A 27,235-nucleotide genomic window follows, 5' to 3' on the forward strand; every position below is an offset into this window, starting at 1 on the left:
TGTAAGGCACTTCTAGAATCAGTTAAGATCACATAAAAACCGGAATCAAATGAATCTATATACGATACAGCTTCTGCTTTAGCTATTAATTCTAAATACATAATAAAAACCTTTGCTGTTACTCTCAGTTTAATATTCTTCGACATACTTGCAGTATTTCTATTTTCGCTTGAAATTTTTCGTCGTCTGTCGTAGACTGTAAAGTGGAAACTAAGGACAACGCAAAATGTTTGTCTTCATTTAATCATCTTTTAAAACGTTCAGCAAAGATTCTTCGAACTTCGAATTCTGGTTAGCTTTTTTATTCCTTTGTGTTTGTCTTACAGTAGATGAATTTGAGTCCAAAGTATCAGATGTTTGAGTTTCATCTTCGCTTTCAACGGCAGTGGAACCTACGTTACCATCAGTTGGTCGTTGTGCCAATGAGCAGCTTTTCAAAATACCGATACTTCCGACGTTTCTTTGCCGCTTGTTCAAACATTTGATTTAAATACGCGGAAACTAACATACGTTTATCATCATATTTATCTTTTAAAGTTTGTAAAATTAAATTATAATTTTCAGCGGAGGGGGTTATACCAGCTATAACAGTTGTGGCTTTCCCCGTTAATTTACCTAGTAAATAATATAAACGCTCGGCATCTGTAAGGCCGGGATTGTTATGAACAATTGATTCAAAATTCGAAAGAAACAGCAGAAATGAGCGAATATCACCCGAAAATGGTACTAATTCGATAGGCGGTAATTTAGGCCTATTTTTATGCAAATTATTAATAATCTCCGTGTGACTGACTTGGTTGCGAATATTGAGATTTAATTCTTTTAATCCTGCTATACAAAGACTCGAATGCAACGAGGCTTTTATAATCAGGTTTCGCGGCGGGAATTAATGATAATAAACGAATATTATATTCATCTAAACATTGTTTACAATCATCGCGTAAGGCTTCGTTCACACGGCATTGTCCTGCACGTTTTTTTGCCGTATACGTCTTAACGTATAAATAGTGACCATACAACGTACATAGATCCATTCACACGACGCCAAATTTTTGTTTAAATTGTTGTTGTTGAGACACATCACAACCCCATTTTGATAATAGCTCTAAAGAGTTTCCTTCTTCTTCAGTTATACTCTCGAGTACATCATGTAAGTACATACACAACCGTGTGGCTGAATGGTCTAAAAGATCCTGCAAGTTTATTTCAGCACCTGTTTCTGTAACTCTTATCGACTCTTCGCGCGGATAACAGTCTTTCTTTGCCTTTTTTACAAGTGAATAACAAGGATAAATGTTCGTGTTGGCAGCATGAATAACTTCGTATTGTTTTCTTGTCATATCAGCTTCCACAAAAATAGCTAATGCTTGTGATGGTGTATGCTTTTTAACTATCTCTTTTTGAGCAGAAGTAAACCGAGTTCTGTATTTTTTGGCTCTTGTTGGCGATAAAGTCATATCTTTCATAACCTTAGACGCGTCACTATATCCGGCAGCACGCTGACTCATTTGGGCTGCATAGGTTAACTGTTCACAAGGTACCTGTTCTCTCAAATTCTTTGTTTTGCGCCTCTTTGTTTGATCGCTCGATTCTTTGAAATCCTTTGTTGGTCGTCCGGGCTTTCTTGTTGTCCACGTAGGTAGTGTTATAGAAGTATTGAGCCAATGTCCATTTTTTGTAAAGAAGCGTTCTTCCTTATTACTGGCGGCTGCCCATTTTTGTTTGAATTGAAACTTAAAAGTTTTTAAGGCATGTCTCAGTGAACCTTGTTTATTTTCAGGACAGTTTGTCATTATTTTAAGACGATTTTCCAAAAACTCAAACTTCTGGTCTATTTTCCGGTCCGAACATTGTTTAATGACTTCATAGAGTGATTTCCTAGTCATATCCATCGACATCACTGGTGATTCTGGAATAAAAAAAAGAAAATAAAACATTGTTTAATAAACCCGATTCCGACTTACTCTGATTATAAAAAAATATTTAAAAAAATGGCGTGTATTTGCGGGATATTTTCCTTTGAAAACCTTATCAAGAATAATGAAATTTTACATTACATCCAAAATCATAAGTTAACTAGGCTTAACTCTCAAACAAAAACATCTTTAATTAAATTTTTTACAAAAAAAAATGCATTTTTTAATGCAGAAAGTTTATGATGTGGAATGTTATTTTATCAATTGTAATAACCAAAATAAACATTTTTAATGAAGTACCAACATACCTTCTTCTTCAATATCCATAATGATTATCACTAAATTACACCAAACACAAACTTTATGCAATTCAAAGATTACGTTTTAACTGTGTAGCGCCAAGAACAAAGATGTGATTCACGCAATGACTGGGTTCCGACTGCTGCTACAGTTGATGGAGGGGTGGGGCGTTACCAAAGTTTCCGTTTAGTGACGTAACTAATATAATAACTGGTTGTCTCCGAAAAGACTGTAGAAATGCTGCCTTGAACTCCTCGATTAAAAATCCCCTCTCTTCCCGTATTTGAAGTACTCTCCTGGCATCATCAGGCGTAAGATAGTCGTAGACTTCAAAAACCTCTTCGATGTCATTGAAGTTGAAGTCCACATTTAGCGTAACGGGTGGGTGACCCAAGACGCTTAAAGTTGCTTTCTCAGATTACATGATTGCTTTCTGGGACCTGGAAATCATAAGTCCTAAAAAGATTTCCCTACTTGAAAAAAAAAAGGTGAAAAAAAAAGAAAGCATGATATAACCGGATCAAAGAACATTAGTAAGAGTAAAAAATTAAAAGTAGATGCTACATCCAACGAAAAGAATCTACCACCAGTTGATGACTTTCCAAAACTCAAAACAACTCCGGTTGCAGACGTTAAAAAACTGCAAGAAACCAGCAACACATTCAAAGTATGGAAATTTTAGAAAAAATTCAAGAAAACCAGAAGGCTAAAGATGAAAAAATGACTAAATATTTAAATATAAAAGAGAAAGAAATGGATTTAAAGAAAAAAGCAATCGATGTTCGTGAAACTGAAATGCGAGTGATAAACTAAAGTTTAATGAAAAGAAGCACAAAGACTGGTTAAATATAGAAAAATTGAAATTATTATTTGTATACAAAATTAAAATATAAGCCAAATAATCTACAGAAAACCTGTAAAACGATGTTTTATCTTTTTGTTTGTTTTCGGGAACAAATTTTACAGCGTTTTAATATCAAAAGACAGCATTTTTTTACTAAAATCGCAAACCCCTTTTGACGTATTGCATGACACTAGAATCGCTATAGCACTGGCGGAGGTTCGTATTCGTTTTTGATTTCGTATTTTCTATGAAAAGGGCGATGGATGATTGTCATGCTCCATCTGCCTTTTATTTTGTAATCTAAGATTGATGGCTCCTACATTTGTAGGGCCTTGGTCGCATACAACTGTCACTTAACTGTTTTTATAATGCTGGCTAACTTTTGGGAGGATATCGTACCTTCTACGAAATAATGGTCAATTGGCTGTTTGAATTTGAATCTTAGGCCCTGGATCATGAATACAAGGGTATCGTCTGCCAACTGATTGGTTCTTTCCATGCCCTCTCCAGGGCCATGGTCAACAAAACCTTCCACCTTATCTTCAAATTCGTTATAAATTAAACGCTTTTTTAGCGCAATTTCGTCAAACAAAATTGCACAATATTTATCTTGATCTTCTAATTGTGTAGTTTTATGTGTAAGGTTATTTAAAATATTATCATATATCCCTGGTTGTATATGAAGTTCTTTCAACATTCTCTGCAAAGTTCTTTCACTTGGTAGAGGGAGAACTTTTTGCATGTACCTATATGCTTTTGGAGATCTCTTATAGATTGCCAATGATGTTATTTTATTTTTTAAGCCCCAACGCTTGCCACGTGGTCTCTTCTTTTGATTTGCTAATGCATTCATTACAATTGACTTGTACATCCGAATCAATTTTATCAAGATTCAAAGATGAAGATGCCAATTTTTTTACTGTAACCTTTGTATTTTGTATTTTTTTTAGCAAGCGTTTATCCCTTACAGTCAAATGCCGGGTAATATCTGAAAAGGGATAAAAATCTAATCATTTTTTATAAAACGTTCAGCAAAGATTCTTCGAACTTCGAATTCTGGTTAGCTTTTTTATTCCTTTGTGTTTGTCTTACAGTAGATGAATTTGAGTCCAAAGTATCAGATGTTTGAGTTTCATCTTCGCTTTCAACGGCAGTGGAACCTACGTTACCATCAGTTGGTCGTTGTGCCAATGAGCAGCTTTTCAAAATACCGATACTTCCGACGTTTCTTTGCCGCTTGTTCAAACATTTGATTTAAATACGCGGAAACTAACATACGTTTATCATCATATTTATCTTTTAAAGTTTGTAAAATTAAATTATAATTTTCAGCGGAGGGGGTTATACCAGCTATAACAGTTGTGGCTTTCCCCGTTAATTTACCTAGTAAATAATATAAACGCTCGGCATCTGTAAGGCCGGGATTGTTATGAACAATTGATTCAAAATTCGAAAGAAACAGCAGAAATGAGCGAATATCACCCGAAAATGGTACTAATTCGATAGGCGGTAATTTAGGCCTATTTTTATGCAAATTATTAATAATCTCCGTGTGACTGACTTGGTTGCGAATATTGAGATTTAATTCTTTTAATCCTGCTATACAAAGACTCGAATGCAACGAGGCTTTTATAATCAGGTTTCGCGGCGGGAATTAATGATAATAAACGAATATTATATTCATCTAAACATTGTTTACAATCATCGCGTAAGGCTTCGTTCACACGGCATTGTCCTGCACGTTTTTTTGCCGTATACGTCTTAACGTATAAATAGTGACCATACAACGTACATAGATCCATTCACACGACGCCAAATTTTTGTTTAAATTGTTGTTGTTGAGACACATCACAACCCCATTTTGATAATAGCTCTAAAGAGTTTCCTTCTTCTTCAGTTATACTCTCGAGTACATCATGTAAGTACATACACAACCGTGTGGCTGAATGGTCTAAAAGATCCTGCAAGTTTATTTCAGCACCTGTTTCTGTAACTCTTATCGACTCTTCGCGCGGATAACAGTCTTTCTTTGCCTTTTTTACAAGTGAATAACAAGGATAAATGTTCGTGTTGGCAGCATGAATAACTTCGTATTGTTTTCTTGTCATATCAGCTTCCACAAAAATAGCTAATGCTTGTGATGGTGTATGCTTTTTAACTATCTCTTTTTGAGCAGAAGTAAACCGAGTTCTGTATTTTTTGGCTCTTGTTGGCGATAAAGTCATATCTTTCATAACCTTAGACGCGTCACTATATCCGGCAGCACGCTGACTCATTTGGGCTGCATAGGTTAACTGTTCACAAGGTACCTGTTCTCTCAAATTCTTTGTTTTGCGCCTCTTTGTTTGATCGCTCGATTCTTTGAAATCCTTTGTTGGTCGTCCGGGCTTTCTTGTTGTCCACGTAGGTAGTGTTATAGAAGTATTGAGCCAATGTCCATTTTTTGTAAAGAAGCGTTCTTCCTTATTACTGGCGGCTGCCCATTTTTGTTTGAATTGAAACTTAAAAGTTTTTAAGGCATGTCTCAGTGAACCTTGTTTATTTTCAGGACAGTTTGTCATTATTTTAAGACGATTTTCCAAAAACTCAAACTTCTGGTCTATTTTCCGGTCCGAACATTGTTTAATGACTTCATAGAGTGATTTCCTAGTCATATCCATCGACATCACTGGTGATTCTGGAATAAAAAAAAGAAAATAAAACATTGTTTAATAAACCCGATTCCGACTTACTCTGATTATAAAAAAATATTTAAAAAAATGGCGTGTATTTGCGGGATATTTTCCTTTGAAAACCTTATCAAGAATAATGAAATTTTACATTACATCCAAAATCATAAGTTAACTAGGCTTAACTCTCAAACAAAAACATCTTTAATTAAATTTTTTACAAAAAAAAATGCATTTTTTAATGCAGAAAGTTTATGATGTGGAATGTTATTTTATCAATTGTAATAACCAAAATAAACATTTTTAATGAAGTACCAACATACCTTCTTCTTCAATATCCATAATGATTATCACTAAATTACACCAAACACAAACTTTATGCAATTCAAAGATTACGTTTTAACTGTGTAGCGCCAAGAACAAAGATGTGATTCACGCAATGACTGGGTTCCGACTGCTGCTACAGTTGATGGAGGGGTGGGGCGTTACCAAAGTTTCCGTTTAGTGACGTAACTAATATAATAACTGGTTGTCTCCGAAAAGACTGTAGAAATGCTGCCTTGAACTCCTCGATTAAAAATCCCCTCTCTTCCCGTATTTGAAGTACTCTCCTGGCATCATCAGGCGTAAGATAGTCGTAGACTTCAAAAACCTCTTCGATGTCATTGAAGTTGAAGTCCACATTTAGCGTAACGGGTGGGTGACCCAAGACGCTTAAAGTTGCTTTCTCAGATTACATGATTGCTTTCTGGGACCTGGAAATCATAAGTCCTAAAAAGATTTCCCTACTTGAAAAAAAAAAGGTGAAAAAAAAAGAAAGCATGATATAACCGGATCAAAGAACATTAGTAAGAGTAAAAAATTAAAAGTAGATGCTACATCCAACGAAAAGAATCTACCACCAGTTGATGACTTTCCAAAACTCAAAACAACTCCGGTTGCAGACGTTAAAAAACTGCAAGAAACCAGCAACACATTCAAAGTATGGAAATTTTAGAAAAAATTCAAGAAAACCAGAAGGCTAAAGATGAAAAAATGACTAAATATTTAAATATAAAAGAGAAAGAAATGGATTTAAAGAAAAAAGCAATCGATGTTCGTGAAACTGAAATGCGAGTGATAAACTAAAGTTTAATGAAAAGAAGCACAAAGACTGGTTAAATATAGAAAAATTGAAATTATTATTTGTATACAAAATTAAAATATAAGCCAAATAATCTACAGAAAACCTGTAAAACGATGTTTTATCTTTTTGTTTGTTTTCGGGAACAAATTTTACAGCGTTTTAATATCAAAAGACAGCATTTTTTTACTAAAATCGCAAACCCCTTTTGACGTATTGCATGACACTAGAATCGCTATAGCACTGGCGGAGGTTCGTATTCGTTTTTGATTTCGTATTTTCTATGAAAAGGGCGGTGGATGATTGTCATGCTCCATCTGCCTTTTATTTTGTAATCTAAGATTGATGGCTCCTACATTTGTAGGGCCTTGGTCGCATACAACTGTCACTTAACTGTTTTTATAATGCTGGCTAACTTTTGGGAGGATATCGTACCTTCTACGAAATAATGGTCAATTGGCTGTTTGAATTTGAATCTTAGGCCCTGGATCATGAATACAAGGGTATCGTCTGCCAACTGATTGGTTCTTTCCATGCCCTCTCCAGGGCCATGGTCAACAAAACCTTCCACCTTATCTTCAAATTCGTTATAAATTAAACGCTTTTTTAGCGCAATTTCGTCAAACAAAATTGCACAATATTTATCTTGATCTTCTAATTGTGTAGTTTTATGTGTAAGGTTATTTAAAATATTATCATATATCCCTGGTTGTATATGAAGTTCTTTCAACATTCTCTGCAAAGTTCTTTCACTTGGTAGAGGGAGAACTTTTTGCATGTACCTATATGCTTTTGGAGATCTCTTATAGATTGCCAATGATGTTATTTTATTTTTTAAGCCCCAACGCTTGCCACGTGGTCTCTTCTTTTGATTTGCTAATGCATTCATTACAATTGACTTGTACATCCGAATCAATTTTATCAAGATTCAAAGATGAAGATGCCAATTTTTTTACTGTAACCTTTGTATTTTGTATTTTTTTTAGCAAGCGTTTATCCCTTACAGTCAAATGCCGGGTAATATCTGAAAAGGGATAAAAATCTAATCATTTTTTATAAAAAAAGGAGGAAATCTTATGGTGAAAATCTATATACCAAAAATAAAATTGGAGTGTCTGTTTTTACCACTATTTACTAAATGCATATGGATATATGCACGGTAGATATACTAACGGCCGCTTTCTATATTGAATCTCAATCCCTAATTTGCTGGTCGAGATTGATATTTCAATCCATTTTCTACTTTTAGTATTTCAATAACCGATCGATGGATCGCTAACTCGATCTTTTTTTTCAATCCATCTTTGGGAGGGCCGATCGGGTTTTTAGATTGGTATTTGTATGAAAGTGAGAGTATGGTGTTTTCTTTAACCGATCTCTGATTTTGACAAATCGATTTTTGAACGTTATAGATCTTTATTTGTGATCCTCCAATTTTGACCGATTGTATTGATAAAAGGCGTGAAAATGGAAATATTTTCAAGTGATAGTGATAGTGATCTTGAATTATTAGCTCAGCTGTCGGATTGGGATAGTAGCGACAGCGAACAAGAGAGAGCTGTGTCCTCAAAAACTTTTCGACGAATAAACTTCATGGCAAGTTTAACTGACGCAGAGTTTACATTCAGATTCAGAATGAACAAAGCCTCAGTAGAATCTGTCTTTAATGAAATAATGCCCTATATCAAAGTGAAATCAAGACGGTAAGAAATTTATTTGTTTGCTCAAATTGCTTCAAAATGTATATAAACATAACCTGAAAATTGGATACATAACTAAAGTACCTATCATTTTCAGGAATAATGGTATACCACCATTGCATCAACTTTTATTGGCACTTCGATTTTATGCATTGGGTACAATGCTTAATTCAGTGGCCGACTTTGCTGGAGTATCCTTATCATCAGCTTGTAGAATAGTGGCAGATATATCTGCTGCTATCGCTAGATTGTATAACAAATATATTTTTCTGCATTCTAGAACTACAGATAAATTTTATAACATAGCTCAATTTCCTAGAGTATGTGGTGCTATTGACTGTACACATGTACACATTCAGTCTCCATGTAGGTATACAAGTACTGATTTGTTATCAATAAAAAATTTGCAATTTACTTAATTACTATTTGTTTAGAAAGTTGCCATACATTTGCTACAACAAATAAAATAAAATATTATGTATTTCAGGTTCAACAATAGGAGAGGAATATAGAAATAGGAAAGGATACTTTTCAATCAATGTCCAAGCCGTTTGTGATGCAGACCTTAAATTAATGAATGTTGTTGCTCGGTGGCCTGGTTCTGCTCATGATGCTACAATTTTTAATCAGTCAGTATTAAAAGGTAAGTAATATTGGGTTTATTGCCCTTTTAAATGTTATTAACATTTAAAATAATATGAATTTCTAATGTATCTAACTCTTATTACAGCCCAGTGTGAAGATGGTATTCTAGGAAATCGCTGGTTGCTCGGGGACAGTGCCTATCCAAACCGGCCTTACTTGCTCACACCTTTGTTAAACCCAGCAACTGCCCAGGAAATAAACTACAATGAGGCCCAGATAAAAACTAGAAACACAATTGAAAGGTAAAATCACCATTTTATAAAGCTTTCACTATACTAGAGATTATAAAAATTAAGTACCTACCTATTCATTTACTTTTTATTAACCAAGTTTATAAAAAAATGTATTTGTTTGTTTAGGACATTTGGAGTCTGGAAACGTCGCTTCCCAGTAATATCCTTGACCATGCGGTTGTCATTATATAACATACAAACAGTTATAATTGCTACAGCTGTTCTTCACAATATCTGCAGAAATTATAACATTGAAGAAGTACCCCCTGAAGTAGAAATGCCAGACGATAATGAAACTACTGTGATATCAGAGAATTCGGACAGTATTGAAAATGATATCAGAAATAGACAAGGACTGATTTCTAATTATTTTTAAAACTTATTACCTACCTATTTATTTTACAAAAATATGAATAGTCTGTCTTGAGATAATTTGTAAATTCCTTTGATTAGATTTTTATCATTAACATTTTGTCTTTATTATCATACCTTTTATTAGCTTCAAATTATTAAACAATGATAATTTCAATAAAACATTAATTTTTCAAAATAGTTTATTTAGTTACATACCTACATAAAATATATTTACACGAAATTATATAATTTTAAAAATCCTCACCCTTCAGCTTCCTTATTTCTAATTTTAATTTTTCATTTTCTAACTCTAATTTTTCATTTACTAGCGTTAAGTTTTTATTCTGTAATAATAAAGTTTCATTCTTCTCTCTCATTTTAGTTTCTAACATTTGTTTTTTAATGTTATAATACTCTGCCAATGCCTTGTTTCGAGCTTGACACCCGTTGTCTGGCTTCAGTAGCTTCCGCTTAACACCACCTGTAAAACAAAAATGCATTAAATATAGGAAAACATAATGTTTAAAATTTCATCAAAATTCTTTTAGTAGTTTTTGCATGGAAAAGTATCAAATATCCATCCTCACAAACTTTAATGTTTATTCATCTTCACAATCTTCATGTAGGTACCTAACATATATGTTCCAGGTCATAGTCTACCTGTGTGCCAAAATTTTATCCATATTGGTTGAGCCAATAAAGCATTATTGTGTAACAAACATGCAAAGTATCACATTATTATTATGTAATAGGATATTACCACTAGTTTTGAAATTCCTTTTTTCAATGGAATGGATATTGGGCGTACCCAGCGACACCAACTCATCCCCAATGCCATTGGCTGGCACTTCATTGCCCATGGACACAGATGTATAATCCATGGACGGCGTAGGATTTTCCACAGGCAATGGAGTGTCAATCAATAGCATTGGATGATCAGCTGGCACAATATAAGCTGTCCCAACACTCCCATCACCATCACTATCACCAATAAGTTGGGGCTCAGCATCACCACCAAACCTCACTGTGAGACCCTCTCCAGTGCTGCCCAGTAATGCTGCTACCCTGTCCAGGATCTCATCTGGAGGAAAGTACCCTGGTGGCCCACCTCCAGTCTGGAACATAATTTGACATAATCATTAATTATATATTTAAAAAAATTCCTCATCAACATGTTCTGGACTACCATTTACAGTACCTACTTAACTATAAGTAAAATATAACATAACATCATGCCCTGTATTCCCCAACAGGTTGAGCAGCGGTAGCACACCCTGGCACACCCACATTTTGCCAGTTATGTTTTAAGGCAAGCCTATTGCCATCTACCGGGCACATATCCAGACTCCGGGCAGCTACTGAGAAATTCCTAATGTTAAAACTTAAAAACACTGCCCAACCTGAAAATACTGACTAATACCTCATGCTCAGCAGTCGCTTACAACCACTAGTCTAGTTATTAGACTAACAAGCAGGCAAGGCTAGTCCAAGTTTTGTATTTTTAGGGTTTATCTATTTTAAACTTAATTTACCTTTATCCGTTCCATCCGCATGAGACCAATGCGCTTTCGCGAATTCTTTTTCAAGTTTTCCCACTTAAGACGCAGTTGTTGTGGTGTACGGCGACAGGTGCCTATATTTGCATTGAAGACCCCTGCAATCCGTGTCCATTCTTCTATCTTCATTTTATTACTGGTGGCATTGGTCTTCTTGTTATACAATATCTTGCTCCCCTCAATTAAGGAGAGCAGCCCTTTCGTCTCTTCCTTCGAAAGAGGTTTAGTTTTACTCTACAAACAAATAAAATAAAACTTAGTATTAGCTAGTTCAATAAAGAAACGAATCTTCAATGGCGGCCAAAGCTGACTTTGACAGATGGTAGGATCAGCAAAAAAGAAAATAAAAATAACGTAAATTGATAATTATTTTATTTATTATTTTGTTAATTATTTTAATTTGTTTGTTGACAAACTGTTTTGTTATGATATTTGTGTATTTATATGAACTATCAAATGACATATACAGAACGCAACAAAATCCCCATTAATACTCGTAGTCTCGTAATTAGCCCATAAACTGAACAACTTTCCCCAAAGAATATATTATTAAAGAAAATATTATTTACTATAGCAAATACATAATTGTCATTCTAAATTTATGATCGGGTTTCGCATAGGGGTCGACAGGTAGTCAAATTCAGGTAGTCAAATTTGAAAATTATAATTTTGAGCAATACATTTCTTTAAATATTTCTTTATTTCTTTGTTTGAGATTCATCATCATCATCAGCCCATATAAGTACCCACTGCTGGGACTATACAAGTGGGAATGGAAGGAAGAAAAGTTCATATTATTTCTTGTCCATATTTTTTTTTGCAATTTCAAGGCAATTCTCAAAACTTTAAACTCCAATATCTCAGAAACTAAGTGACTCCTCACCCCCCCCCTTTGGAGGAGGGATTCCCACCACTCCCCCCTCCCCTCCCCCCCCCACAAAAACCCTTAAATTCGAGGGTTGTATTTGTACACTTCTTCTAAAAATTATAACAGGGAAAATTAAATACATTTTACTTTGCCCTATTTTTTTTTGCATACCGTACGGGCGTGTGTGAGCGAGAGGGAATGATAAGCGCCGCCATTGAAGATTCGTTTCTTTAAAGAACTGACTAATAAGTTTTGTACGAAATGGCGCGAAATACCGCGCCACGCGTTTATCTTTTACATAGAAAATTATACATTTGTGGACGTGAATGTTTATTGCACGTATATTTAGTATAATTATTTACTTACAGTTTCTGCCTCTGACTCCATTTTTTATTTAACTTTCTTCTTTCCAAGGAACAAACAAACTTGAGACTATAATAATATAATTTAAGTTAATTTTGCCAATGTCAAACTGACTGACTGACGTTTGCGATTGACTGACGTTCCGTTCCTCTTCAACAAAACGTATGTTACTAATCTAACGTTAACGTTATAGTACTTTACCGCTGCAACTTTGCAATCAATTATTATTATTACTGTGTATGCAATTTCTTGTGATTATACATAAAATAGATTAGCTATAAGAAAGCAAACACCATTTTACTCATTAACAATTGCTGATGTTCTTTTACTGCAAATGCGTAAAACAAAACGTTAAGGAGGGCGCAAATTTATGACCAATCCCTTTTTTCTAATGGATTTGGAGACGAGATCGGCTTATTGAAATGCAGATTCAACATCAATCGACGGATCGGATAAAATCTGGATCAATAGAAATCTAAGATTCACGATCGAATATTGAAAGCGGCCGTAAAATAGTAATTTTTACAATTTTGGCTTGTAAGTCTGTCTGTTTGTTCCGGCTAATTTCTGGAGCAGCTTCACCGATTTTAATGGAACCCACTGACACAACTTTATTTACATGGATAAAACTGCAGGATGCAACTATTTATAAAATATGAACAATTTACCTTTTGCTTCATTGCAGCTTTTTGATCTCTTATAATTCTGAACCAAAACTGTAGTTTCTGGCATTTTAAAAACAGTTTGAACTGAAATCAATCAATGTATATGTTTCAAAAACTATTTTGAGGATAATGATGTTAAGTGTGTTGTTCAATGACATAATCTCAAATTCAAACTCTTTAATTATTTATCAATATTAACTAATTTAGGTGAAAGTCAATATTGACATAATATCGATAAGCCCTTATACTTTTTATCTATTCAAGGGGATATCATGAATTAATGAATCCCCACAACCACCACAAATGTAATTTTTATTGAGTACAGATGATTTAGGTACTCAAAGATTTTAAATTTATTCAAAATTATCCATTGTATTAATTATGTACTCTTATCATATCATATTATGTACAAAAAAAGGTACACTTGTACAAATAATGTATACAGATATATAGATAATTAAAAAAATACCTATATTCCTTTTGAAAGTTGAATGTTCTGGTGCATTTGAACTTGATGCAATAAGATTTAAGTCATCAGTTGACACATCTTCTTCTTCTTTATATATAAAAATGAATCGCAAAATGTGTTGGTAAGCGCATAAATCGAGAACGGCTGAACCGATTTCGATAATTCTTTTTTTATTATATTCCTGGAAGTACGAGGATGGTTCTTATGTAGAGAAAACGTAAACATGTACCACGGGCGAAGCCGGGGCGGACCACTAGTTAATTATATTTGATTAAGAGATAACATAAGGATAATCAAATAATTTGCTGACGAACGATACTAATTTTACAATGAACCTTATATATATACAACATACTTAACAATAAACAATAACAATAAACAATAACTTTATTTCCAACATATAAGATAGGTACGTACATAGAAATTGAAAACCCTTGCTCCCACACTAGGATTCCCTGTGTCGTGGGAACAAGTTTCTTCCAGTGGTACATTATCCTTAGGCTAAAAATAAACTATTACATTTTAAAATCTTCTATACAAAAACAAATATATATATTTTTTTTCATTACTTTATAACAAGATAAAACATATAAATTTATGCTTCTATACCTATAGTTAAATTCAATACAAATTTAAACATGCGAGTGAGTGCGTGTCCATGTGTGTATGACGTGTGTGGTGTGTGTGTATGTTTGTGTGTATGTATGTATGTCTGTGGGTTCATCAGTAAATTGAATTGAAAGTAATTTTTCTAGTTGTTTCATGCTACTGATTTCAAAAGCTCTTCAGTCTGAATATAGTTTAGGCCTTGCATCCATACTTTAAGGGACTTTTTTAGTTTCCATCTACTCATTTTAAAAATATTTAATTTATTGTTTATTTTAGTATATAAGTAAGGACCCAGGAAAGAGAAGAATTTATGAGCAAAATAAGTGTGAGTGGCAGGAGTTTTCCATGTGAGACGTCTACTTTCAGGATTAATTATGGTTCTAGCAGCTGATTTGTGGAATTTTAAAATGAGTGCCATATATACACTTAAACAATAGAGTACATTCATTACAGTAAGTTTAGCTAAACAATCAATTAGTTTGCAATAATCTATATCTATCCATTAGTGCAAAACATAACATCATGTATGATATTCTATAGACATTAGGTAATTATAAACAATCATAAGTTTAACACATTACTCGCACTTAACCTATAAATACTCAAGATTTAACACAAAAGCCAAACAATAGTAGAACATTCGATATACACATATTCCTATACTACATCATCCGATACTATTTTTTTTTTGTTTCTTTTTTTTATATTCTCACTTTAAATATATTAAACTAACACATTAATTATATAGTTAATAAAGATCTGTCTGGAGGACGCACTACTCTTCCAGAACGAGTACAATAAAATTTTGTATTTTGCGACACCTCAGTAGGAGAAGAATTTATCTTGTTATTTTGGACATAACTTTCATCAAAATCATCATAATCGCCGATAGGACGCCTATAATCAGGTTTCGTACTTTTATTTAAAACGGGCTCGTTCTGATCGACGCCAGTCTTAATAATTTGCTGCCTATTCCTCCTATACCGTGCGCACCCAGTACGTTTATTAATTTACATGAAAAGTGTTAAATATGATTTATTAATTGGTAACATTGACTAACTGAAAATATTTTGTTTGTAAACATCACAATTGCTCTCACAAAATGGCGGCTACTATATGTGAAGTTTATTTATAGGTAAACCAGAATCTGATGGCAAATAGGGAAATCAAAATTTTGAGTGTGCATCCCTAGGGAAAATGGACTGAACGATCTTGATACTGTGTATTTTTTATTTTGTCCTCAATATCATTAGTCACATTACACAAGTGGATAATACTTTATTTAATATTGAGATATCCGCGTAATAATTATTATGTAGGTACTTATTACATGTATAATATACATATTACTTTTCTAAAGGTAATACATAATATTATGTATTTACACATACCTATATTTGAATATAAATGGTAAATGTTAAAAACATGTACTTAATGACGTTTCAAAAGTGCTTCTAGAAGAAGTCTAATTGAATAAATAAATGTTTGAGTTTGTTTGAGTTTGAGTTTATATATATCATTATGGCATGTGAAAATATGGATGTAATGATAATGCAGATCAAAACTTATTTATATTTAACGAGTGTTTATAATTTTTTATAAAATAAAACAATAATAAAATAAAATCATGTTTATTTTCGTAAGTATTAACACATTATAAAATTGACTTGTACACCTTGGACTTGACAAATAGCCGAATTGGCTCCTGTAATAAGTTTTCATAAAATTATATTTTAATCAACAAACAATATTATAGTTACCTATTTATAACATTTTTAATTTAAAGTATCAAAACGGGTAAGTCCAATTTAGCAATATAATCTTTCACGCGCTTTAAAATTGAAAATTGTGATGTGTTTGACCCTTCTTCATCGAATATTTTTCTATGCACATTGTAAACAACACCTCTTGCTTGTGATCGCAGCGGTTTTATCGACATTTCGAAGATTTTGAAGACAAAATCCTAAAAATTAATCATCAACACAAATAATTTGACAACCAATTTGATAGTTGTCAAATAAAGTTGCCACATGAAAATCTTTTATTTTTTAAATATAAATATGCCATCAGATTCTGGTAGACCTATACTTATTTAGTTCCATTTTAGTTTTTTGTTGATAATCGTGTGAAGTTTCTAGTTCTCGTGAAAGTGTGGTGAAAGTGCGTTTAATCGAGCCCTATGTTCAGGCTTTCAAAACTTTCTACTGAAAATTATGTGCACGGACAGTTTTGTTTTAGGTATATAAAATGTAATATTACAATAAGTGAAAGCATTTAAAAAATAAAGTACTAATTTCTTTTATTGTCGTTTTCTTCATTATTCTTAGTAAGTACTTCAATATGTTTTAAGAAATTTGACTGAATAATATTTAGCACTTCCAAATATCTTATTTTTAAAGACTCCGTAATATTCATATAATGAAACTAATTTATAATATACTAATTATCTTGTAATTATTATGAGTGAAGAGTTTTTTAAATCACCTAAATCTTTAAACACCATCCATTTCGTAATCATTAAGATCTTTAGTCTTATTTCTTAAATGTTGAAAATAAATGATATTTCAGTTGTATTCTCTGAAACAAAATCGCTCTCCTATTTCAATATCGACGCAAATATATGTGAGCATTTATTCCAGGCACATATTATTTTGAAGTTTGATTTCAACTATCAAGTAAAAAAATTGTTGTGTGGTTTTATGAAACCACGGTAAAAGTGAAACTGTTCGAACGGTTCCGAACACTGCTTTGTGTAGCGCATGTCGCGTGACGGTCGGCTGCCGAGTAGGTATACCTACTCGGCAGCCGCGATACACGCGAACCACACAACATTTTTGTTCTAAGTTGTTGTAATATGGTATTAAAAATATATGCTTTACAGAACAATTTGGCTGTAATTCAGTATTGGAACAAGCGTCATCCTCAAAAGATATATTACCATCACAAGCAGTTAACACAGGTATTGTGTAATATTATAATTAAATTACTGTCCACTTCTAACTTCTTCTACTTGTCTTCTTCTTGTCAAACTCACTGTTGTTAGCTGGGTCTCTGCCACATAATTATATTAAATAAACATTAATGTTTTTAAGGCTGATTAGTGATGCAAGAGAGAAGATTAGCCACTCAGTCATTAAATATTAGTTTAAGCTTACTAAAGCTTTTAAAAGAGCTTAATTTTAATAAGAATTTGGTCTTGTTACTAAAGATTGGAAACATTAATATTTTAAAGACAGACCTTTATGAGTTTTTACAGCCATTTTACAATGGAGCTGATTCTTAGAGGCCTAGCCACTGAGACAAATAGAGCTATATTATTAGTAATATGTATATTGTTAGACGTAACTTTTCATTTAATATTTTTGTGGATGAATAATTGTCACTGTTTCCTGTCCGAACATGTTTAGCTGTCGAATACTATAAATTGCCGCGTTCCTTTGACTCGTGGCGCATTCGTACGAATCGTGCCTAGGGGCTCGGACGCTGTTTATACGACGTTCGACCCAACTACCCTCACTTTACTAATAGTCGTTGACTAGCTGCGTTTTGTTATCAACTACCTACATCAATTAGGTAGCTGTGTAGAATCGCAGTACATTCTTATTACATTCAAACTAATATTTAAACTGACCACGCGTGATATTTCTTACAATATATTTTTATTTTTTTAGGCAATACCTGCACTATTGCTGTGTCTAACAGCGTTAATGTTGGAGCATAACTATACCTGCATAAGCAGAAAACCTAGAACATCTAGAAAAGGTACTTTAATATTTTATTATATTTTTTAACAATTTGAACATAACAAAAACAATAGATACCCCAAATTTGTACTTTGAATTACATATATCAAAATGTGTGCTTGCTATCTATCTATTTCTATCTTAGGTACTTGCTTGCATTTTAGATTAATAATTTCTGTTAGTGTGTCATCAAATTCAAATATAATTATTACAGTTGATCATCCAGTTTTTGGTCACCAATGATTTTGTTAATCATAATAACAAAAAATAGAACATAAATACTAATGGTACATTATTTTTGTAAATCCATACTTATATTATAAATGCGAAAGTAACTCTGTCTGTCTGTCTGTTACTCAATCACGCCTAAACTACTAAACCAATTTGCATGAAATTTGGTATGGAGATATTTTGATACCCGAGAAAGGACATAGGCTATCTTTTATTGCGAAATATGTACCACGGGCGAAGCCGGGGCGGACCTCTAGTTATATATAACATGAATGCCTCTGCATGGATAGATTTATAAATCTACCTACTAGATACACCCTATAGGGTGTATCTATTTGTTTATTATTGTTAGTTCAAATTGCCCTAAAACAACTTAAGTATCTGTAATTAATTGGGAAAAATCCTAATGAATCAATTAAGGTTTTTACATTGCTTTTATGTATATATTAATTTTAAGTTAATATTCAAAATCTCCTGTTTTTTATAGGTGCTGTGGGCAGCTTATTTACCCAGATCAAGCTTCTGCGATCTGAAGTATCTCGTTTGCGTAAGAAAGGGCAAACTTTTCTAACAAGATTGAGGAATGCAGAGGCTTTATCGGAATATAAAGTTTTCCAGCATTTTGCACGGATGAGCAAACCAGCTCAATTATTTGTGAGGATGCAATTAGAATCATCAAAAACTCCTAAAGGACGACGTTTTACGAACGAGGAAAAGGTACTTTCATTGTCCTTTTTCAAAAAAAGTTTGTGTAAATATTTTATTCTCCCTTCGTTAAAATCGATGAAGCGACTTCTAAGCACCATCAAAATCCATCCCGGCATCAACTCAATAATATTTAAGAAGATTAAGGAGTCAGTTTTGGAGAAGCCAAAACCATTTAGACTGTGCAGTCTTATATTTGATGAGATGTCGTTGACACCACATGTGAATTATAATGTTCAGAGAGACATCTTTGAAGGCTTTGCATCCAATCAGATAGAAAAGTTTGCTGATCAAGCCCTGGTCTTCATGATCAAAGGCCTAAAAGAGCATTTCAAGCAACCTATTGCTTATTATTATACAAATTGTTTGAATAAGCAGGAGTTGAAGGGATTAATTAAAACCGTTGTGCAGCATGCACAGGATGCTGGCCTAATAATTGCCAATACTGTTTGTGACCAGAGCACAATAAACGTTGGAGCCATCACAGAACTGGTCAATGAGACTAGAGTAAAATATTTGCGGCTCAATAAAGAGTGGATATATGATATGTTTTGTGTGAATGGGAAAAATATAATCCCTCTTTATGACACACCCCATTTAATTAAAGGAATCAGGAATAACCTTTTAAATAAAGACTTGTTGTACACAAGTAATGGGGAACAAAAAGTAGTCAAGTAGGAATATTTCCAGAAAGTATATGCAGCTGATAAGTCATATGGGGAATTGAGACTTCTGCAATTGGAGAGAGCACAACGTGCATTAATCAAAGTAACTCTAAAAAAGCCTTGCCGCTTTCCGACACACGAACTGTATCGGGAGTTCAATGTTCATCGCGTCCGCCAACTATACATACTATCAGCAGTTACCCTTACCCACAAATCTGTTGCTTCACGCCCCGATTACGAGGAACTACTAAGGAAAAGAAAATATCGTATCCCACTTCCTGCATACAACTCAAAAATAGCTAGACGAAGTCCATCTTACTCACTCATCCACACTTACAATAATGTCTGCAAAACTAAATCACTGAAGAATTGTAACTTGCACAAATGCAACAAGATAATGAAATCCTGGCTTCACGAATTAACGTATAGCGACACAGAAGACCTGGTTTAAACGTAAGAATGAAAACAAAGCAATTAATAAATTTTCTTCTCGTCCGTTTTTGGAACAAAATATAAAGCATTGATAGTACAAATACACACACAGAAGTATAAACTCACACTCAACCACACACACACACACAATCACAAACACACTCACACACACATCACACACGACTCTCATATACACAATCACACACGACCCTCTTATACACAATCACACTTTTTGTTAAATAAATAATATTTCTATTTTAATGTCAAAGTGTTCCTATGTAACTAAACTTTAGACTTTTTAGAGACCTGTATAACATTTCTTAGATCCAAGACACAGGCAACAGCCTAGTTTGGATCTCCTATAAAACTGTAATGTACTGCTTTTTTGGTAAATAAAGATTTTTATATTTATTTTATTTAAGATAACTGAAGAGCACATTAACCCTGAAAAAATAAATAAAATGAGGGTTAAAGCAGCAACCCAAGTATTTAGCCATAGTGTTGCAGTTGCAACAGAACATTTAGTAGCCAGGGGTGATCTGCCTGCTGAATGTAAAAATTTAATTGAGATAACTCTTTTATTAGTACGTACAACATACCTAATGGTAAAATCTATAATGGACCTATCAAAAGGCGGTCACCTCACCACGCACTATCGCTAAAAGCAAAAGAAATGTTAAAAAGCATTAAATACCGCCAAACTAAAATTGTTGCGAATAAAATTCGGCTGATCGAATCGACCATTCCGTCTGTGACAAATTTAATAAAAACTATAGAGGGCATGGAAGCAATTTGGAAAGTTTTATCGCAAAGGTATGGTTTTGATACACTATTAACAAGAAATTTCAATCAAGACCCAGTAGAAAACTTCTTTGGGAACATCAGAAGTTATGGGGTGAGAAACAATGCTCCAAACACTATTGCGTTTGAAGGGGCTTTTAAGTCATTACTTTTAAACAATTTCAACTCACCCCACTCTAATAAAGCAAATTGCGAAGCAGTTGGCAATAAATGTCTGCAGACTTTACATTTTTTTTTTTTAAAGAAAACTATGAATCTTCTGATGTTCCTAAAGATGAAGATAATATACAATTTAATAATGACCTGTTCAGCTGTGATATGAATAAGGAAGCTGATGCAGGGCAAAGTAATTATGTATGTGGCTGGGTCTTAACAAAATGTTTAAAAAATATTGTTAAAACTTGTAATATGTGTAAGCAAAACCTGCTCCGTCACGCTGGAACCCGCTTTAAAAAAAACCTTACTTTTTTTCAGCCTATTTTACCTACAAACGATGCTAATAAATGTAGTATAGGTCAATTTTTTGTAGTCTTATTAGTTACTTAGAAAACATCATTGATATCGTTCGAAGTAAAAAATATAAATAATAGCGTTTTGATTAGTTTTGGAATGGGTTCCAAATTGATTGTAGTTTATTGTAGTGGCAAGAAAATTCTTTATTTGCGTTGTTTTATCTCAAATTATTGCAAGAAGGTCACAATAACAAGATTTTAAAAAATAAATAACACTTGTTCAAAAACTACAAACGATGCCAATAAATGTAGTATAGGTCAATTTTTTGTAGTCTTATTAGTTACTTAGAAAACATCATTGATATCGTTCGAAGTAAAAAATATAAATAATAGCGTGTTGATTAGTTTTGGAATGGGTTCCAAATTGATTGTAGTTTATTGTAGTGGCAAGAAAATTCTTTATTTGCGTTGTTTTATCTCAAATTATTGCAAGATGGTCACAATAACGAGATTTTAAAAAATAAATAACACTTGTTCAAAAACTACAAACGATTTTATTATTAGTTGAAATTATAAAAAAATAACAAATAGTAGTACTAAGTTATATCACATATCACTCTTGTAATTGCATATAAATATTTATGATTATTTTATTACATAAAATAGCATATGTATTGTTTTTTTCTTCATTAAATCTTTTTTAGACACTACTTTTTTCTTAGAGCTGCTGGAGATTCCGTCATGAAGTTCCCATTTATTGTTGCTTCTACGTAAGTAAGGTCGATAATGACCAGTCTCATTGATATATATATGCTCTATGGCACCAACTAAAATGTACGTATTATTTAACACTTCTAGCTCAGCAGGGATTTGTAATAACGAAGTGCCAGAATTCGGATCCCTTTTGAGACTATTTTGATTGACCATACTTGTGAAGAAAACTTCAATATCAATCCATAGATGATTACCGGGTTGAAAGCTAAGATCATTTCTAATGTTACAATTAGTATGACACCGTCGTACATTTGATTCTAGATATTTCAATAATGATTGCTGTAGTCCTTGTATCCCATTATTTGTCAAGGGTTCAAGATGTGTAGCTATCACAGGTAAGGTAGATGAGCTACTTTTTTCGCAGTTTACACAGGTTGACTTAACGGTTAATGAAGGAACTTTTTTAAACATTTGCGTGATTGTGTTGCTTATATTAGAGTTACAGTTTATTACACCATTCTCAATTTTCATGAATTGAAGAATGAGATTTGCTCTTTGTTGATAGACGCTTGTATTTATACCTTTGGATGAAATTAATTTGATAATTTCAAAGACATCTGAGTCGTTTTTATCTACATAATTATGATATATAAATCGATCCACATAAGCGATAAGTATACAGTGTAATGCTGAATCAATAGGACACGTATTGCTTAATTTCACTAGTCCTTGTTTTGTTTTTAATGGCGCCAAGCAATTACCATTAATTAATAACCCTAATTTTGCTTTCGATTTCGGTCGCTTATGCTTATTTTCTATATCCGGATCTTTTTTAGTATAATGACTAGCCTTATTATTTTTTAAAAGACTTTTACGCATCCGTACCATTAATAATTTTGTTTCTTGGTAGTGACGCCAAATATGTTCGAACGCATTTTTTGTAAGAATATCTGTTTATTTTAGGTTCGAGGCAAACCTCTGACGAAGGATAAGACAAAATTATTGCTGGGCTTAATTGAGAGCAGCCCAATAATTTTGTCTAAAACAGCAAACGCCGCCAGCAACAAGATGAAAAATGAGGAGTGGGTCAGCCTGACACACAAATTTAATGCCACTGCCTCTGTTTGTCGTCGATCACCCCAGCAGCTGCGTTTAAAGTGGGAAAATTTAAAGAAACTTGCTCGTAAACGCAGCACAAAAATTAGGATGAATCGCATCCAAGTAAGTGTTATAGAAAATTTTTTCATCTTTGTTTGAAATTATAGGTACTTATTACGTATAATGTTAAGTAATTTAGTACATAGTAAGTACATCAGTTTATTATTTTCACAGACTGGCGGTGGCATTCCAGAGTACATTCCCCCGGATGACATTCTGGACAGAGTGGCCGATTTACTGGGGAGTACTGCAAGCGGCTTTGTTGTGCCATTTGGTGGTGACAAAGAGGAAGGAGTTTCTGTTTGTACTGGTGATGGTGGTGGTGGTGGTGGTGATGATACTGGTGATGGGGCTGGGCAGGCTAGGGTGCTGCCGGTAGAATCAATACCAGTGTTGGTAGACACAGGTATTGGTACTACCATGCCAGTAACAGTGTATGATGCAAATTCTTCATTTCCATTATCTATAGTTAATGGTAGTCTTATATCAGAAAAACCTATAGATAATGCCACTAACCATGAAGCTAGTAAGCTACACACACCCAAGAGGCTTACATTGAGTTCGCCTAAAATAGGTAAATATATTACCATTCATTAATAATAATAATGATCATTGTATCCTATAATTACTATAATAGCCTAATATTAGTCTAGTGGTTACTATCTTTGAGTACAGAATCAGTAGATTCATGCCTTCTGGCTGGTATTTATATCAAAAACCAGCTGACACTTGCTGCTTCAATCATTTCCCCCCATTTTACTCCCTGAAGAATAGAATTTTCAGACATGTTTTCTTGATGAATATGTTTAAATAATTCTTGTAGTTATAGATAGTATTATAAATATTTAAATATGTTAATAATAATTATTTAATATTATAATATCTTGTGTAGTAAAAAAATTAATTTGGCAAATAAAGAATTTTCTTGCCACTACAATAAACTACAATCAATTTGGAACCCATTCCAAAACTAATCAATACGCTATTATTTATATTTTTTACTTCGAACGATATCAATGATGTTTTCTAAGTAACTAATAAGACTACAAAAAATTGACCTATACTACATTTATTAGCATCGTTTGTAGGTAAAATAGGCTGAAAAAAGTAAGGTTTTTTTTAAAGCGGGTTCCAGCGTGACGGAGCTAGCAAAACCTCCTAGACAGGGAAAATAAAAATAGCCAAAATGATTTCATAAAATTAAAAGAATATTCAAATAAAAAGTGGCTATGTTACCCAAGCGTAGAACTACAAAAGTGCTTTCATGATGTACAAAACATAACGGAGTCATTTTAAAAAAAACATACCAAAAATCAATATTAAAAAAAATATTGTTATGGTTGCAGACACATTGGTCGATTCTCCGTTTAAATGTCCAGTTCATAAAGTTCACAATACGACCTTCTTCTTCTTCTTCTTTTTTGTCTATGGCCTTCCCAATCCCAAAAGGACGGATTCTGCCAGTGTCAAGTGTCATGTGTGCACAGATCAAAATTGAACGTTTATTTCAGTGACTACGGTTATAATGTAGCAACTTGATGCTCTGTGCTGAGGAAAAATCACGGAAGAGATTGAGCAGTTCAAATGCTGGATCAGTCTTACCTGGATAACCAAACAGGACATATACAAAAGCAAAGCATTAAAATTTAAGATTATTGAGGTGGATAAATTTGGATAAAACGTTAACAAATGAGGAGGGAACCAAACACAATAAACATTTAAAATTAGTGGGGCGGGGAACATCAGGGGGAAGGAGATCCAAAAGTGAGGAATTTCGTTTAGGGCACTCAAAAAATATATGATCATTGTCACCTTCGGCTAAGCCACACTCGCATAAGGAGTTATCACGAACATGAATTTTTGCTAGGTGCACTGGTGTGGAAGCATGGCCTAGTCGGAGACGACAAATGGTTGACACTGTAGATTTATTAATATTTTTATATTTGAAAAACCACGGCTTGCAGGGAACCGTGGGCTGTATATCTCTGAAGTATTTAGCCTTGTTTGAGCTATTCCACAAAGAGTTCCACATACTTTCCAGGCGGGACTTAGCAAGGGGGAGGAGATCGTATGAATAGTTTAAATAATGTTCTAGGGTACCACTAGACATAGCTGCTTTTGCTAGGGCGTCGGCTTTCTCATTACCAGTAATATTCGAATGGCTTGGAATATAAACCAATAAAACGCTGAGGTTCTTTTCATAGCAGTTAAAAAGGCAGGATCTTATTTGTAGAATAACTGGAAAATTTGATTTAGAACGGAATGGGTTCGAAGATATTGATTGAAGGCAGCTTAGAGAATCGGTAAAGATGATAGATTTTTTAAGGTTATGGGAGAGGATGAAGTTAATAGCTTCTAAAATAGCTGTTGCCTCGCCAGTGAAGACAGAAGAAAGCGGAGGACATTTATATTGCAGTATAGTTTTAGAGTTTGAATGCCACACAGCTACTCCAACCGGTAGCCAATTTGACGATTTAGAGGCATCAGTATAGAAGTAATTGTAATCGTGCCAACGAGATGAAATGAGTCTATTGAGAGACATATTTGCATCAGGGGAACTTTTAATTATACCACAACTTAAAATAATGGAAGGCTTAAAAACTAGAGCATTGTAATTTGTTAAATATAGAGGGTGATTATCAAGTTGAAAAGAAGGATCTGGAAGGCGATAAAACTTAATAAGGCTTTTAAGGATACAAGGGAAATCAGATGGCGAACGTAAAGTATTGGAGGTGAGAGAATGTAATAGATTCTGGAGCTTGTTAAGAAGAGGATGTGATGAGTTCTGCGTTATTTTAAAAAAGTATTTATCGGCAAGATACTGTCGGCGAAGAAACAGAGGTGGATCCACAGATTCTACTTGGAGAGCGTTAACTGGAGACGATTTCATTGCACCAAGTATGTGGCGTAAACATTTATATTGGATCTTATCTAGTTTTACCAATGCAGATTTACTACAAGGCTCAAAAATAAAAGATGCATAATCTAGGTGGCTTCGAATTATTGCATTATAGACGAGTTTCTGGCAATATGGATGGGAACCCCACCACACTCCAGCGAGTGAACGTAGCACATTAATATTTTTTTCGCACTTTTGTACAATGTAGTCAATGTGTGCAATACCACTTAATTTTTGATCCAACACAACACCCAAAAATTTGACCTTACTTACCACAGGCATTACAGAACTGTCAAGAATCACCACGGGGGGAGAAAATGAACGTTTTTTGGTGAATACTACAATATTACTTTTAGCTGGTGATAGAGACAGACCATGATCATTCATCCAGACTTCTAAATTGGATACTGCACTATTAAGGCGTTCAACGACATCATCCATATTGTCAGATGAAGCATACAATGCAATATCGTCCGCATACTGTAAGATATTGCAAAACGGAGTAACAGTACTTTCTAAATCATTCGTGTAGATTGAATAAAGAATTGGGCTCAAAACTGATCCTTGGGGAAGGCCCTTAAATGTAACTCTACTTGAAGAAGAGCCGCGCACATGAATATATCTTATCGTTAATAGATTCATGATAAAACGTATCATCCTCGCAGGGATACTCATCTGAGACAGCTTATGTCTGAGTACCGGAAGATGGACGTTATCATACGCTGATACAATATCCAGGAACACACCCACCAAGAATCCTTTTTGCTGAAAGGCTAAGCGTATGTCAGTGGTAAGGATATTGAGGCTATCTAAAACACTCATGCCTTTCCTAAACCCAAATTGAGAGCGAGCAAGGAGATTATTTCTCTCAACGTGCCACTCCAGTCGGTTTTTTATTAAATGTTCCATAACTTTGGATAATGTGGAAGAAAGTGCAATAGGTCTGTAAGAATTAGGATCAATCGGGTCTTTACCAGGTTTTAAAATGGGTATGATGAGTTGGGATTTCCAGGAATCAGGGGTAGAACCGGTTTCATAAAATAAATTAATCAAATTGAGAAAATATGACTTTGTTGAACTATTAGATCTACTTAAAAATGAATAGGGGATGCCATCTAGCC

At 33.7% G+C, this 27,235-nt stretch overlaps 2 protein-coding genes, 1 long non-coding RNA gene and 1 pseudogene across 4 annotated transcripts; 2 read left to right on the plus strand and 2 right to left on the minus strand.

The window, feature by feature from the left end:
* Window positions 1-7,242: 7,242 nt before the first annotated feature.
* LOC149475998 (uncharacterized) lies at window positions 7,243-13,777 on the minus strand. The gene is made up of 3 exons (XR_016317994.1): window positions 13,706-13,777; window positions 13,240-13,320; window positions 7,243-7,876 (listed from the first exon to the last, which is right to left on the minus strand). It is a non-coding gene; the product is annotated as an uncharacterized LOC149475998 (long non-coding RNA).
* Window positions 10,018-11,583, minus strand: LOC149475999 (uncharacterized). Its single transcript, XM_089713083.1, has 3 exons — window positions 11,317-11,583; window positions 10,545-10,899; window positions 10,018-10,265 (listed from the first exon to the last, which is right to left on the minus strand). Exons 1-3 carry the CDS (start codon window positions 11,467-11,469, stop codon window positions 10,036-10,038), a joined length of 738 nt encoding a protein of 245 aa, XP_089569209.1. The 5' UTR covers window positions 11,470-11,583; the 3' UTR covers window positions 10,018-10,035.
* A 6,278-nt stretch (window positions 13,778-20,055) lies between the features above and the next one.
* Window positions 20,056-24,612, plus strand: LOC149476000 (uncharacterized; annotated as a pseudogene). Its single transcript, XR_016317904.1, has 3 exons — window positions 20,056-20,081; window positions 20,676-21,314; window positions 24,371-24,612. The product of XR_016317904.1 is annotated as an uncharacterized LOC149476000 (transcript).
* On the plus strand, window positions 21,496-24,351 carry LOC149476001 (uncharacterized). Its single transcript, XM_089712562.1, has 2 exons — window positions 21,496-23,278; window positions 23,390-24,351. Exons 1-2 carry the CDS (start codon window positions 23,126-23,128, stop codon window positions 23,810-23,812), a joined length of 576 nt encoding a protein of 191 aa, XP_089568688.1. The 5' UTR covers window positions 21,496-23,125; the 3' UTR covers window positions 23,813-24,351.
* Window positions 24,613-27,235: the final 2,623 nt, after the last annotated feature.

Source organism: Colias philodice, chromosome 29 (assembly GCF_061535455.1).
Source record: "Colias philodice isolate Cphi_HAF_F1 chromosome 29, ilColPhil1 Martin Lab GWU primary, whole genome shotgun sequence".
Classification (NCBI taxonomy): domain Eukaryota; kingdom Metazoa; phylum Arthropoda; class Insecta; order Lepidoptera; family Pieridae; genus Colias; species Colias philodice.

Coding starts and splice junctions, on each gene's coding strand:
- LOC149475999 (XM_089713083.1), bottom strand. CDS start 11,469: ATGAAGATAGAAGAATGGACACGGATTGCAGGGGTCTTCAATGCAAAT. Junction 10,900..11,316: donor TGCGGATGGAACGGATAAAG/GTAAATTAAGTT, acceptor ATTATGTTCCAG/ACTGGAGGTGGGCCACCAGG. Junction 10,266..10,544: donor AAGGAATTTCAAAACTAGTG/GTAATATCCTAT, acceptor TTTGTTTTACAG/GTGGTGTTAAGCGGAAGCTA.
- LOC149476001 (XM_089712562.1), top strand. CDS start 23,126: ATGAAAAATGAGGAGTGGGTCAGCCTGACACACAAATTTAATGCCACT. Junction 23,279..23,389: donor TTAGGATGAATCGCATCCAA/GTAAGTGTTATA, acceptor TTATTTTCACAG/ACTGGCGGTGGCATTCCAGA.